Source organism: Opisthorchis viverrini (assembly GCF_000715545.1).
Source record: "Opisthorchis viverrini unplaced genomic scaffold opera_v5_193, whole genome shotgun sequence".
NCBI lineage: Eukaryota > Metazoa > Platyhelminthes > Trematoda > Opisthorchiida > Opisthorchiidae > Opisthorchis > Opisthorchis viverrini.
Window position 1 is genome coordinate 952,134 of NW_008751853.1, and position 13,001 is coordinate 965,134.

The 13,001-nt window shown below is 45.9% G+C and overlaps 1 protein-coding gene across 1 annotated transcript in view; it reads left to right on the top strand.

Moving 5' to 3' along the window:
• Positions 1-2,684: 2,684 nt before the first annotated feature.
• Positions 2,685-13,001, top strand: part of T265_08005 (hypothetical protein) — a gene marked incomplete at both ends in the record, with an annotated part of 47,811 nt that continues 37,494 nt past the window's right edge. The window contains 7 exons of the mRNA XM_009173686.1: positions 2,685-2,726; positions 2,773-3,231; positions 3,386-3,446; positions 6,021-6,480; positions 8,792-9,254; positions 9,497-9,688; positions 11,183-11,319. Of these exons, the coding sequence (XP_009171950.1) occupies positions 2,685-2,726; positions 2,773-3,231; positions 3,386-3,446; positions 6,021-6,480; positions 8,792-9,254; positions 9,497-9,688; positions 11,183-11,319 (1,814 nt within the window). The remainder of the gene's footprint in view (positions 2,727-2,772; positions 3,232-3,385; positions 3,447-6,020; positions 6,481-8,791; positions 9,255-9,496; positions 9,689-11,182; positions 11,320-13,001) is intronic.

The following is a 13,001-nucleotide window of genomic DNA, read 5'->3' on the forward strand; positions in this document are numbered from 1 at the left end:
GGGCCCCAACGCGCAGAATGGGTTGATCTTGTGCAAGAGTTGACGAATGTCCTCCACTGTGGAGACCAAGTCGGTTAGAGGCTGTTCGTAGTTTCGCCTTGACAAGAGTGAATGTGAAGTGGAAGCTGGGGCTGAGTGTAGATACGCATAGTGTTCTCTGTAAACCTCAGATACCGCTGTTGAGCCATTTCTCGGTTCTCCGTTTCTATCCCTCAAGGAGAACGCGGATGGCTTGTTTCTACAACGATGTCCCATGTACTTGATCAGTACGTTTTTGATTTTCCGAGCGAGGTCCAGGATGGTGGCTTGTTTTCATATGTTCCACTGGCGGCTTTCCAATTTACAACTGTTCCGCGTTTTACGAAATGCCAGCTAATCTTCTGTATTCCCTGTAGTCAACTTTTTGAAAGAGAGTTGGGATCTTTTTTCCAGAAGTCGCCGAATCCTTTTTGGCATCCTGCGGTCCATCCGATTGTGTGCCGGCAGTTTTGGGACGAACGTCGCGTCAGCCTCGTGAACTTTCTGGACAATGGTCCTATATAGTTCTTCCACCGGAGCTGGTCCCAGTGTGACTTGTTCAAGGAAGAAGCGCATTCCTGAGAAGTCTGCACGGCAGAAGTCTCGAAACCACGTTTGAGGTTTGGGATTTCTGGCCCAATAGCAGATGAAATCAAAGGTCAGCACACAGTGGTCGCTATGTCCCAGTGGAGCGTTAATTGTTACCTGATCAACGAAGTGTCTTTCGTTGGTGATGACCAAATCCAAGAGGGATGGTAGTTGGCCTGCGCGGTATCTGGTGGGTGCAGCGACATGTTGAGTCCAAGCGCTCTGTTGAACGACTTCAATCAGCGCCCCTGCAAAAAGTCCACCTGATTCGACGCGCTGGAGCTCAATCCAGGAGGCCTTTGGGGCGTTGAAGTCACCTATTATCAGGAGATGAGTGAAGTAGTAGTTGGGGGGAGTTGCTCAAGGGTTTGTATGAGGAATTGGTCATCTTCAGGGGGACTCGAAGTGCTACGGTAGACCACGCCGAGAAGGAGAGAATCGGACCCGCGCAGCGGATTCCAAGTGCCTTTTCCGGTGGACGCGTGATTGTCCGCGGCAATTCTCCCCATACCGGCTAGGGACCGAGCGAAGCTCCGCCCGTACTTATCAGAATGTGAGCCAATCACGATCGGGCATTTTTGGTCCGGTGCTCATCGGGCGTTCACAAAATTCTGCAACCCTTTTGGGTACTTCTGTGGTCACTCCATATATACGGCTAACATTCTTCTTTTGTATCCACTAATTGCTGCGTAAAATTACCTTATTTTCTGGTATACCGTAATTGGCGGAACAGCGAGCCATGCAAAAGCCTCCGCGGTACGAAACACTTCATCTTCGTGATATTTATGGCGCTTGCGTCTTTACCTATTTCTAACACTTCGAGGATAAGGATGCTACCCGAACACTCACTCAAACCTTGAGTACCTTGATAGCATCATGGTTCTTGAACCGGACTGCTTGGATACGCTAACCTTTTTGGACGGTTAGGCATTCGTATTTGCCTATGGTGTATTGCTGTAGGTAATGGTGGGGTGGATACGATGCTCTGCCACTGCGTGCGCAAAGTATCCGTTGTCATCACCATAAGCAAAGACACTGATGCTTCATTGCCATGCGACTGAAAAATTGTTCACTAAGACTATTAGAATGGAACGAACAGAAAGGAGTCAGTGGGTAAGGGGATCCAGTGCTGGCCTCGCGAGCATTATAACGTGCGTTCCCTTCAAGAGCTGAGGCACAATCCAGAAAAAAAGACATGACCAGTCGCCATTTCTTTCAATGTCTCCAGTCAAGCGCTGGGGGGGCCACGGGGCCTCATGATAGAGGCGAAACGCACCAAAAGCATCCAAACTCTTGGTAGTCGTTTTCACATCCTGCCCTCCCCGCGGTTCTCTATATTGTGAAGGGGGAACGGAGAACGATACCCGTGTCGTTAGATGTTTAGGCTTGCTTGCCACGTGACCGAGGCATTGCAGTTGATGGTGATGCATATTTCCCTCGAATAAAATGGCAGTCCTTCACCAAGCCTACTGCCTTCAGTGCATAGCTCTCCCAGTCCTCGCTTAATCAGACCAACGCAGTAGTTTAACGTCTCTGCCTCCAACTGATAGCTGTCATTCCATTATTCTCCTTCACACTGACGAACTGATGAGCTAAATTGCAGCAGCTGTAATCTCTAGTACATTGTTTACAGCAGTAAAACTGAACAAACTGAATTGAACCAACGGTGTTTCACAATCAGGACGACTGCACTCTGGGGGACTCGCGGTCTTCATGATCCCTTTAGCTCACATGGCAGTCCTCCACGGAATGGTGCTGTGGGTGAATGGCCCCTTCATTATCCTTCTGGATATTCTAGCAACTTACAAAAATGTGTAATATCTTTCCACTATCCATTGTTTTCTTTCTTGAATAGTATATTCTCTATGTGGTTATATGGCAGCTGCGAAACAATACTCCTAATGACCTCTGACGCAAAACTGTCACAGGTTTATAAGTGTACTTATTCCTCTATTTTTAGAGATTTTCTGTTGACACGTTTGTCTACATTTTGGCTAGCATCATACCAAGCCCTAGATAGTGTACCAACGACTCAGCTTTTCTAACATTTGCAAGACTGATTGGTCAGCAGTTGGGTTATGCTGGAAGAGGGCTCGAAAGTTTCTTGGATCTCTCGACAGGTAAGTTGAGTCCCTAAAGTGGTAACGTTGTTTATTTAAGCTTTAGCGTTTGTCGATTATGTCCGATGCCCCTGAAACGCCAGGCCTCGAAATAGATGAGGAAAAGGAGTCTTGCTCCACCGAAGAGGATGTTGGTCCCACGGAACCTGAAAAAGAACCCCCTCGCTCACCTTCAACTCCTTTGGTGGATGAGGCAGCAATACTTCAGCGTCGGAAATCCAGTAGGCAACGAAAAGCAACCAAAGTAGTTGAAACGGATTCTCCTCTCAATGGTGACGCTTCGGAATCTGATGGGAGGCATCACCCCAAACCGGATACATGCTCCGTTGACCTCGAGACCGAGAGGCGCATGAGCCTCCGTCCACGCCGTAAGGCGAAAAGAAGCGAGATGTATCAGGATGAAAAGGAGCTGGACCAGCTTTTAAGTGACGAAGTCAATCTTCAAGCTTATGGTCCGGCCCAACACTGGAATACAGGTGCTGGGGATTATATATCGGGCGACTGGGTAACTACCTTCGTGCTGTTTCTTCTATGCCTATGTATAACTACTGGAACTAATTTATTTGTGCTTAACTAGCCACCATAACTAATCATTTGATAGGATACCTGACTTCAGTGGGTAACCCTCAGAATTATATCCTCCCTTTTCCCTGTGGCAGCTGTCTGTGGAACGAATACTAGCTCATCGTCGCCTGGATAAACGGAAATTAACGGAATTCAGTAGGTCCACCGTTTTGCTAGTTCCGTCCTTTCTAGTACATTTATGCTGCATTTACTACTTTTTGCCAGAGAGTACACAGAATTTCCTTCACTCATCGTTAGTGCAACTGGCTAGCTGGTTTTTGACTTGAGTTCAAAATCAAAGCGCGAGTTCTTAATGAGCATGAGCATCTCTATGCTTACTTTCTCCATCCCTTCCCCTTGGTAAGTTCATAGCTCCACCGAGCCCTCGTAGGTACTCAATGTCTCCTTCCCCACCTCATTGCATTCGTTTGTGGCATAATTGCCTCGTGTCATCATCGGGTGAAAATTCCTTCCCAGAGGTGCTAGAAGTGATACTTTAAGCCGATAGAGCAACGATAACAGAGCGCTAACCCGTTGAGAATAGGCTGGACTTTATTGTGTTGTCATGTTCTGCGTACCTTGATAACACATGGGGCTATCCTAAAGGATGCCTTTCACCATCTACACCTCCTACTGGGTTACTCGATGGATGGAGGCCTGCTTTCTAGTCATCCCGGTTGAGGCTCAGGTTGGAAGAAGTGTGGAAGTCTCTCTTCTTAAAAATTTGGACTGCTCTGGCAGTCTTGCACCAAACACAACTGTCATGCGGTCAAATTAAGTGGAAGGTTCCAGTTGTGGACCCCAATAATCCCAATAGACCCCAATGGGTTTAGACGCCATCGCATCATCACAACCCACATAACTCATGACACACGCTAATAAAGGTGTTGTCTTGTCATATCGGTTGGCACGTGATGCAATCAACCGGGTCATTTTGTTCACTGTGTACAACAGGGCGGATAGGCGAAACATGCAACTGTTGATATCTTTCATCACTATCCACTCTCGCCCGGGAGGCGTAAAGCGCGTCAGCCAGACACCTACAGAAGCGACAGGTTGCACGCCATTGCTCACGTTTACCACAGTGCGTTCACCATTCAGACTGCGTTCTTCTGACTTGCAAAATTTAGCGTGTAAACATTCAGGGAGATCAACTAACATGCTCCCCTCACGCATATTCCAGGTGCATTATCGATTTACATCCAATGCCTAAATTGAGCTTACGGTATCTTCCACATCCACAAATTATCGACTGCGAACTTTGTGTGGTACTGCAGCTGTTGGCGCGGTCTGCGCCGGCGTGTTAAGTCTCCATTACTCCACTGGGTACCCGTACCCGCCGACACTGAATTATCCGAATTTCCACTCGTCTAAAGACTCGCAATGATCTAAATACTGAACATAATTTGGTGCATAAGTGAATACGATGAATAATGTTAGCCCTCAATAGTAAAAAAGCACCTGTGGAGAACGAGTCCTCTTATTCAACGGGTAGTCTTTTGATATGATCTTACTAGCAGATCTCTATGACCAAGTAGGGTACCTCAGCTGGTCAGAGACGCGCTTTGGTGTCAGTTAATTTGAACACAAAATGTAGTAATAGTGTTCCTTCCTTCGTAACCTTTACGGACCGCTAGTTCTTTCTCAGCAACGGGGGCGAGATGGATCAAGTGGTTAGAGCGCGAATTTACTGACCGGAAGGTCCGTGGTTCGAACCCAACATCTGCCTCTCGAATTCCCCTGTCTAAGCTTGGGCGACCTGGCAGTATGTTAGCTCTCGTGCCCTCGTGCTGGGAACCAAAAGGGCGCTACAGCTGAACGATTTCTCAGCGACTCAATGTAGACAGTGGACGCTGTGTGCTACCTGACCCCCCTTCCCGTGCCTTTGAGCAACCTAGGATTCAAACTAATCGCACACCGATCAGTTGCCGGTGGTGTGATTCCATCCTTAACTCTCGATCATTGCGGAATAAATGGGTTGAATCAGGTCACATCCTCTTTCTCAGTACAGTTTTGTTAACTTTTCTCGGTAAACGTAGGAAGCGAGCCCCCATTTAGCAGTAGAAAAAGCTTTTTGATCTGGAATTTCTTCTATGCAGTGCTTTTGAGGACAGTGATAATTACAACTATGCGTTGCGCTAAAAACTGTCTGCTGTCTCATAATGCATGCGCGAGAGCCACTGGATCTCTGATCAGTAACTGTCAATACTCAATTTGAAACGCTTTATCCATTCAGGCTCGGACCTTAATTCAGCTGGATGGTCGTTTGGACTAACTTTTGCGTGGGACCTGGTTGAACCTGGATATTTAAGAAATGAAAGAAGCAGTGTAGCTTGGGATACACACGGAAGCTGTTTGAGTTGATTCACTGAGCAGGACCTAAGGGGCCTTCTTTAATGAATTAATCAAACATAATATTAGTATACAGCGGAAGCCAGCGTCTAGATTGCTAGGCAGAAGATTTTCAACAGGTCTTATTGGCCACTTGCCCCTCTTCTCTTGTCATTTGAATTTGCTGATTCTGATGCTTGGTATGTACTTTTACGCAGTCGCCGTCACAATGCCGCACACAGACTGGTGTATTCTGTGTGGCGGATTTCCATGGAGTCACAATCTAACGTGGGGTTCAGTGAGAAACCTATTTGTGCAAGCCCAAAGATGACAAATTAGATTTGCTCTTATGCCTGCGAGTGGGGTCATTTCACATGTTTCTGCCTTCTTGTCGTCTAGTTTCTGAGGCTCTCAAATCGTATACCGCAATACAGAAAAAAATGGTTGAGATGGAATATTTCGTCAAGATTCATGATCAATCTTACTGGCACTGTGCTTGGATGTCCGGAGCCATTTTGATGGCGCTTCATCCGGGCTTGGTTAGAAATTACTTTAAAAACGTTCGTGAACAGTCTGAAGAGGTGGCAGTAGATTTACGCAACACGGAGGTACATACACTCGACGCTGAAATGGCTACTACTCAAGAAACAGAACCGAACCCAGCACAAGATATCTCGACTCATTCGGTGGTCCTTCCGTCCTCCGAAGACCAACCCAAGCCTGAGGGGCCCCAAGTAGAATTGGAGAAAAAGAAATCTGAACCTTCTTCGCTGACGATTCCGCATAGCAGTGAGGAGGATGAGGATGATGAGAACGACCTAACGAAATGGAGTACTGAATACAAGGAGAATCTGACCAAGTTAGTGGCCCGTTTACAAGACAGAGTGATTTTTTTCAATTCTAGGTGCGTGAAGAACTGTGTTTTCTTATCTTAATGAGTCATGAAGCGTCCGAACCGTTCCAGACTGGAAGTGTGCAGTATAGTCACGGGTGAATCTGCTTCTTTTTGAGGGTTTCGGACTATACATGCTAACAAGAATTCCTGGTCTGTCTTTTAATCCTTTGACACCTTTGGAAGTGTACTTTACTGATTTCATTTTACGATCCTTACTAGCTACCTATTTTACTCCTTATTAGCTATTGTGATTTCGACCTATTAAGCGCAAGGCCGCTCAGTTCACTTCAGTTTGTCAGCTTTAAACAGCGCCAAAGGTAAAATACGCTACGCCTACGTAATATACTCAAAGTGGGCGAAACCACCTGTGGACTGCCAACGATTTTTCAGAAACCTTTTGTCAAAAACGGTAAAGGTAATTCAATTTCAGCTGATGTCGTTTACTTCTCCTAGGAAACGCGCTATGTCAAGGACCAGTCACCTGTTAGAGCCGATCGCTTATCCATCTTATTGTTAGTCTTTTTAGCAATTCACCTATTGCTTGCATTTCTCGTGACTGCTGTTTAGCAGCGCCATGTCCTCGAGAGCAGGGTCAAAGGAACAGGGAGCAATTCTAACGTTTTTGAAGGGATTTTGTGCTCGATGACAAACACCGTATAAAGTTACTTCATTTTGTAGCGGTTAAGTTTTGTAATAGAATAGTCGGCGTCACAGCCGTCCCGTTTAGCCACTGGTGTTCGTTATAGGTCGGGTTCCGATGGTTGGAATTCAGTTGCGATTCCATAAATGGACATCGTATACTTCGTTGAAACTTACTGGCTCCATACATCACTTGGCGGTGTCATTTGTATCCCTAGACCATAACTCCAAATATTTCTGCTTGCGAGCTATTTGGAAAATTCGGCCAGTTTTCAGCAACAATATGAACTTGACTTGCGAAGTCGTATGTTCATATCTCCCTTAATGCACAGTATCTTAAAAAAATACACAAACGCAGGATCGTCCACCCGTGAGATATGTGTGGCTGATGTCTTCCTGTATGTGGGTGATTAGATCGTGTAATCATGTTAAAATGTCCGATTTCATGAACCACTGTGACCGAATGTAGCGTAATCGCGGGATTTAGCGTGTTTCGTTTTGGAGAAATTTGTGCACACAACCAGCTGTCAATTCACCTCCACATTTCCTCACAGGCACAGAACGCCGGTCTGGCAACCTCCACGTAATTTTTAAAGGTTTCCATTTAGATTCCTCTGCTCTAACCTATCATTTGATTACAGATCAGCACGTTCTAAATATAGTTCATCATCAATTGTTTTCGTTGTTCACCAGAGTAAATGAGCTAGTTCAGGATGCATTTCACGTGCTGACTCCACGGCGTACTGCTTCATACACTGACCAATCACATTCGGTCACTCTGCGCAACGAGTATCTCTACATTCAACTAGGTGGTATGAAAAGCGATCTGCGTTACTCTAGTTTGGATTGATTACTTGAAATAATGTATCTGGCCCGGCAAATTTTCAACAGCTCTTCGGCGAAGTAATTTGTTAGACCATCTGACAAGACAACTTTCCAAATCATCGTAAGAACCTGCTACCAAATAACATGCCCCTACCAGTGTTGAATGGTTAGATGCACTTTACTGATGTGCACCGAAACTGATCCTCTTCAAATTGTCTGGGTAATCTTATTGAAATATGAATCCTTGCCTGGTTTACACAGTTCTCCATTTACACAATACATTTACTTGATGGTTCTGAACCCTGTGCGACTCAGCCTGCTTTTGCTTTTATGTGTAACTTCGACCGTCAGTGTTGCACACGGTTTCCGCATGGTGGTTCCTTCTGGGTTCTAGTGAAATCATTACCCAGTGTTTTTTACTTTGTGAGATCGAGTTTGGAATCATGTTTTTTGGCCTCAACCATCCTGGAAACAAACTTTTTTGTAGTGAGCAATCGAGTACGTATTTGGCAGCGAAATATAAGAAGACCCAGTGCAGTGGTTTTCCATTGGGAGGGTATTAGGTCCTAGAAACTATCAATATTAGTATTAGCATTATTTGAAGTTTGGGATGGTTTCCTAAGCCGGTGAAGTGTTCTTCTTTGAAGCGCTTGTCTGTATGGAGAGATTACTGAGAACCTACTGTATTCACTCACTTCGGAGCATTTAGACACCGAACTGGCTATCAGTAGTGTTGACAAAAGCTTCGAATTTACATCGTGGGCTTAGCACTGTTCGACGCAGATGAAATCGAGTGTATTTTGTGTTACAGATGGATGTCACCCAACCTAGAGAGTTCTGGTTCAAGGCGACGTTATTTGGTCCACTGGGGCGTTGAAAGTGATCGTCTGGTACCCGAACGAATCATCACCGTTGGAGAGACAGTTGAGGTGTCTGCCTCTGGACCAGCTGATTCCGAAGCCGTTGTGGATGTTCCAGATGAAGTGGAGTTTCGAGAAGTACTCGTCAAATGGTTCAGCGTACCTGAGAGTCAAGCGACTTGGGAGACTGTAGAAACGGATCTAGATATGTTATCAGAGTTAGCGGCTTGTCAGAAAATCCATCCTAAAGCGGTTTTCCGAGATTCAAACGGCCGCAGGTTGCTTCCTCTGGTTGTTAGACGCAGCCTTATTCAGATGATGAATACATACTGCACACGACTCGCCAGAATGTTGTGCGATGCCTATGGGGCACAGCACACCATTGGTAAACGTCCGCCTCCAACCGATTGGAAGGTACGCTGATTATGCATCGCTTTAGTTCTAGAATTTATCTTAGGGTTGATTTTCAACAGTTAAAGTCCAGTAGTTGACAAACTAAAACGCGTATTACTATTTCATAAATCCGGACGTTTTTTGGCACACTTAGTAACGGTGTGCCAATGTTTGGTTACTTATCTGTTATCAGTAGCCACTTAGCAACACTGTTGTATCACGTTATGTTCACTATTCATTCACTATCCGTTTCCCCTAAATAGAACAAATGGCAAAATAGCCAACCGAGCTATCTTTCTCCGGAGCAACATGCAGTGCTACATCCATACCAGCTGGAAGGTGTACGTTGGCTCTGGCATGCGTATCACAATCATGTCAATGCGATTCTGGCTGATGAAATGGGCTTGGGAAAAACCGTTCAAGTGATTGCTCTGCTTTATTCCCTGTGGAAAGAGGTATTGTTGTTGTTCCCTCTGTTCTGGGAGTTTAACTTTGTTCCATTTGAAAATGTCCTGTTTCCTAGTGCGTTTACTTAATGGGCACCAAATGGGAGATCCCAGAACTTGCGGGCCATGGGCCTGAAATTGACTCGAACACTTTTTGGGAAGATGTGATCGGTCTTGGTTAGGCTCAGCCATACGAGCTGGTTCACACGTACCGAAGCTTCCTAAGGTGATAAACCCGTCTATTATGAGTGAAAAGGCCTTATGCTCAGACTAATGAACCGTACACAACTAGGCTAGCGCTGTGTAATCCTTGGGTTGGAGGTGAGATTACACGGAGATACAGACGTACGCTTGGTGAGATCTGGGAAGAATAGCAATATGGTCACGGTACTGTCATCAAACGACCAAAATACGAACGGTTCTCCTTATCATTATCGTAAAACCATTGAGGACATCACGAAAAGACAACAGAGCATCCAAATAATATAACTTTAACCGGACTTTCGTTTAGGCTGCAAGTGGAGGTGTAATAGGATGAGGGTTAAAAACTGTTCCGAAGTATTCAGCCTTCCTTACAAAACTACCTTGTCAGCGCTAGTCACACCTTATCAGTGGCATCAGTACCTCAGTCGAAGTGATGTGTACAACCCCACGCAATTCAGGCGTAGACGCGGTGGGAACGCAACCGTCACATGACATTATCCTGTGGGCCGAGACATCACACAGCACACATGACAACACTTTCTATTGTTGTTTTCGGCTGCTGACAGTTAGTCCAATTTCTTAGCCTATTCATTTCATAGACTAGACCGAAAACCGCTTGAATTCGTATTTTCCGTACACGCATGGTAAGGCTTTGGGTAGGATCACCACATTTTCTTTTTGGTTCAGTAGGTCTAGTGTCTAAAGGCCAAGAATAGAACTTAATGTAAGCCTTAGAAATGCATAGCCCTCCGCAGAAGCAACGGGCTGGAAGGGCTGTTGTTTCGGATGGCTCCTATGAGTACTTTTTATTCTTTTTGGGTGCTGTCAACCCAAGTGAATTGCATGGTGCAGTGCACTCGACAACACAATAATCTGCCACAACCCAAAACAACTTCACGGAAGTTGCTGATATGTTCCTGATGATCCGTGGTGACATCATGCATTGAGGCACATTCACTTTCCTGGCTAGAAATGAGGTTGTTTGTTCTCGTAACTGACTTTAGTTTCGGGAAGCTACTTGATTTGTAGCGCGGTACCATATTCCGTTTTTAACAATAAACCTTCCAGTTACTTGAACACTATATTTTCAATAAGTGCTCTCTAATGCCTTGCACTAGCCCCGGTGAGCTTTATCCATTCCTGAGTTTACTGGTCTTAATGACTTTATTGTGATTCATGTAAGATTATCCGAGATGAAGCTGCAGATTTTGATCCTGGATACTGATTCGTCTTCACTTCCATTTTTTAGTGTGGGTTATGTACTCCCTCTGACTGCGTCTTACTTTCCCCTGTTTTTAGCGAAACGATTACGGTCCATTCCTGGTTGCTGCCCCCCTGTCCACGCTCCAAAATTGGGCTCGTGAGTTTGAAGTTTGGGCTCCGGAATTCCGTGTTTTGGTCTACAGTGGTGAGCGCAGCGCACGTGCTACAATGCAGTGAGTGAATTCTCCTTACTTGGTTACCCTACGTCGTTACTAGAGTAGAGTCTTATCAGGCTACTGCGCAGGTGTATGAATACCGAACGTAAGGGGTAGTTTCATCCATTCCACAGCACTTTTCCATCGTAAATGTCACCGTTATATCTTACTCAGTTTAAGTGTGGTAAACCGTCCCCAATTAACCGTGGGGAAGTTGCGTCAAACGTGAACCGTGAATTGTGTTTATTTCTGTATTCGTCGTCTCATTTTGCGTTTGCCAGACTTCCGGGCCAGAGTATAACGGGAATGAAAAGGAATAATAGCTCACCGAACTTAGCTAAAGACACGGAACACTCGCTCCCATTCATCGTTTATTTAGATATACTCCTCTCCTTCAATTGTTTTTACCCATATTAATTGGGTGTCAAACGATGCTAATCCTCCAGTTTAAGGGACCTGTTTCCTCGCGCCTACAAATCTACCTGCATATCATTGCTTTTTTTAAAAAAAGAAAGAGATGAAACACTATGTATACAAGTGCATGTGATTATCTACTTTACTTCATTTTGTCCAAATTCAAAAAAGATTATTCCGAGAGGGGGCGTGAAGCGTCGAGTCACAGGTGCTTGACTCGGATTGACTGGCATTCTGACCAATCAGGGCATGTCTTCGTTGGGCCCGTGTCCTGCACGTGACACATTCTTCCAAATGACGGAACGGCGGGCCCCCGAACACCTCCCCCTTGAGAGGGCTGTTCAACCGACTGCTGCTTTGGACACCGCTGTGATGACTCATGGAGTTGCTGTCGCATTTCAATTCGTCGCTGAGGCTGTGTGCATGCCGATCTGGGATCTGGTACCCTCCACTTGGGAGGTATATCACGGCTGTCCGGTGTCCCATGCCACGTGATCCCCTCACCGAGCTGCAGTCTGTTGCCTGAAGATGGTTCACATGACGCGGCTGTGCTGATGATTTTACGTGTGCCTCGTGTTTGACATAATCGATCCTGCGTCCACCGTAGAGAGCTTTCCCCATATATTTGAATCAGTGGCTGGTCTCTGTGTGACTGTTGTGGCGTTCCTCCTGCCGACTCCCCTTCCTTGAATTTGCGGATAGCGGTAGAACGATCCGCCTGAACCTGCTAGTGTAAACTGAAGGGTTCATACCGCAAGTGAAACGTTGCGTGCTGCTGCTAGGGTTCACCAAATTGAACTGAGGTGAGAGGACTACCGGTGCCTGACGCGAGGAGCTTAATAGCCGCTGCGTGGCGTATGTTCCATCTGGTCTCCGGTTTGGCTGTAACTGTGGCGACCACAAAATCGTCAGGACGTGATGTCCCCGTGAACGTATCGGGGCCATTTGCAGTTGTTTCGTCACAAACGGCATTGAGGGGTTCACCCAACAGCTGAAGCTCATTAATCCAATCCAGGCCCAAGAGATCAAGGCCTATATAGTTCGTGAGGTAGCAAGTACCACTGAGTTGAACCCCCTTTAACGTTACGGAACAGTTCAGCTTCCCGGTCAGTTTGAGGCTCCCACCAGATGCATTACGAACGGCACACTTTGTGGGTTCCACTGGTGGCCTTCCAATTACGTTCCAGGTTCGTTTTGAAATCAGAGTGAGGTCAGAACCTGTATCCAGTTAGAGGGTAACTGGTGTGCCATTGATACATAATGTGACGAATTTACGTCGACCAGGT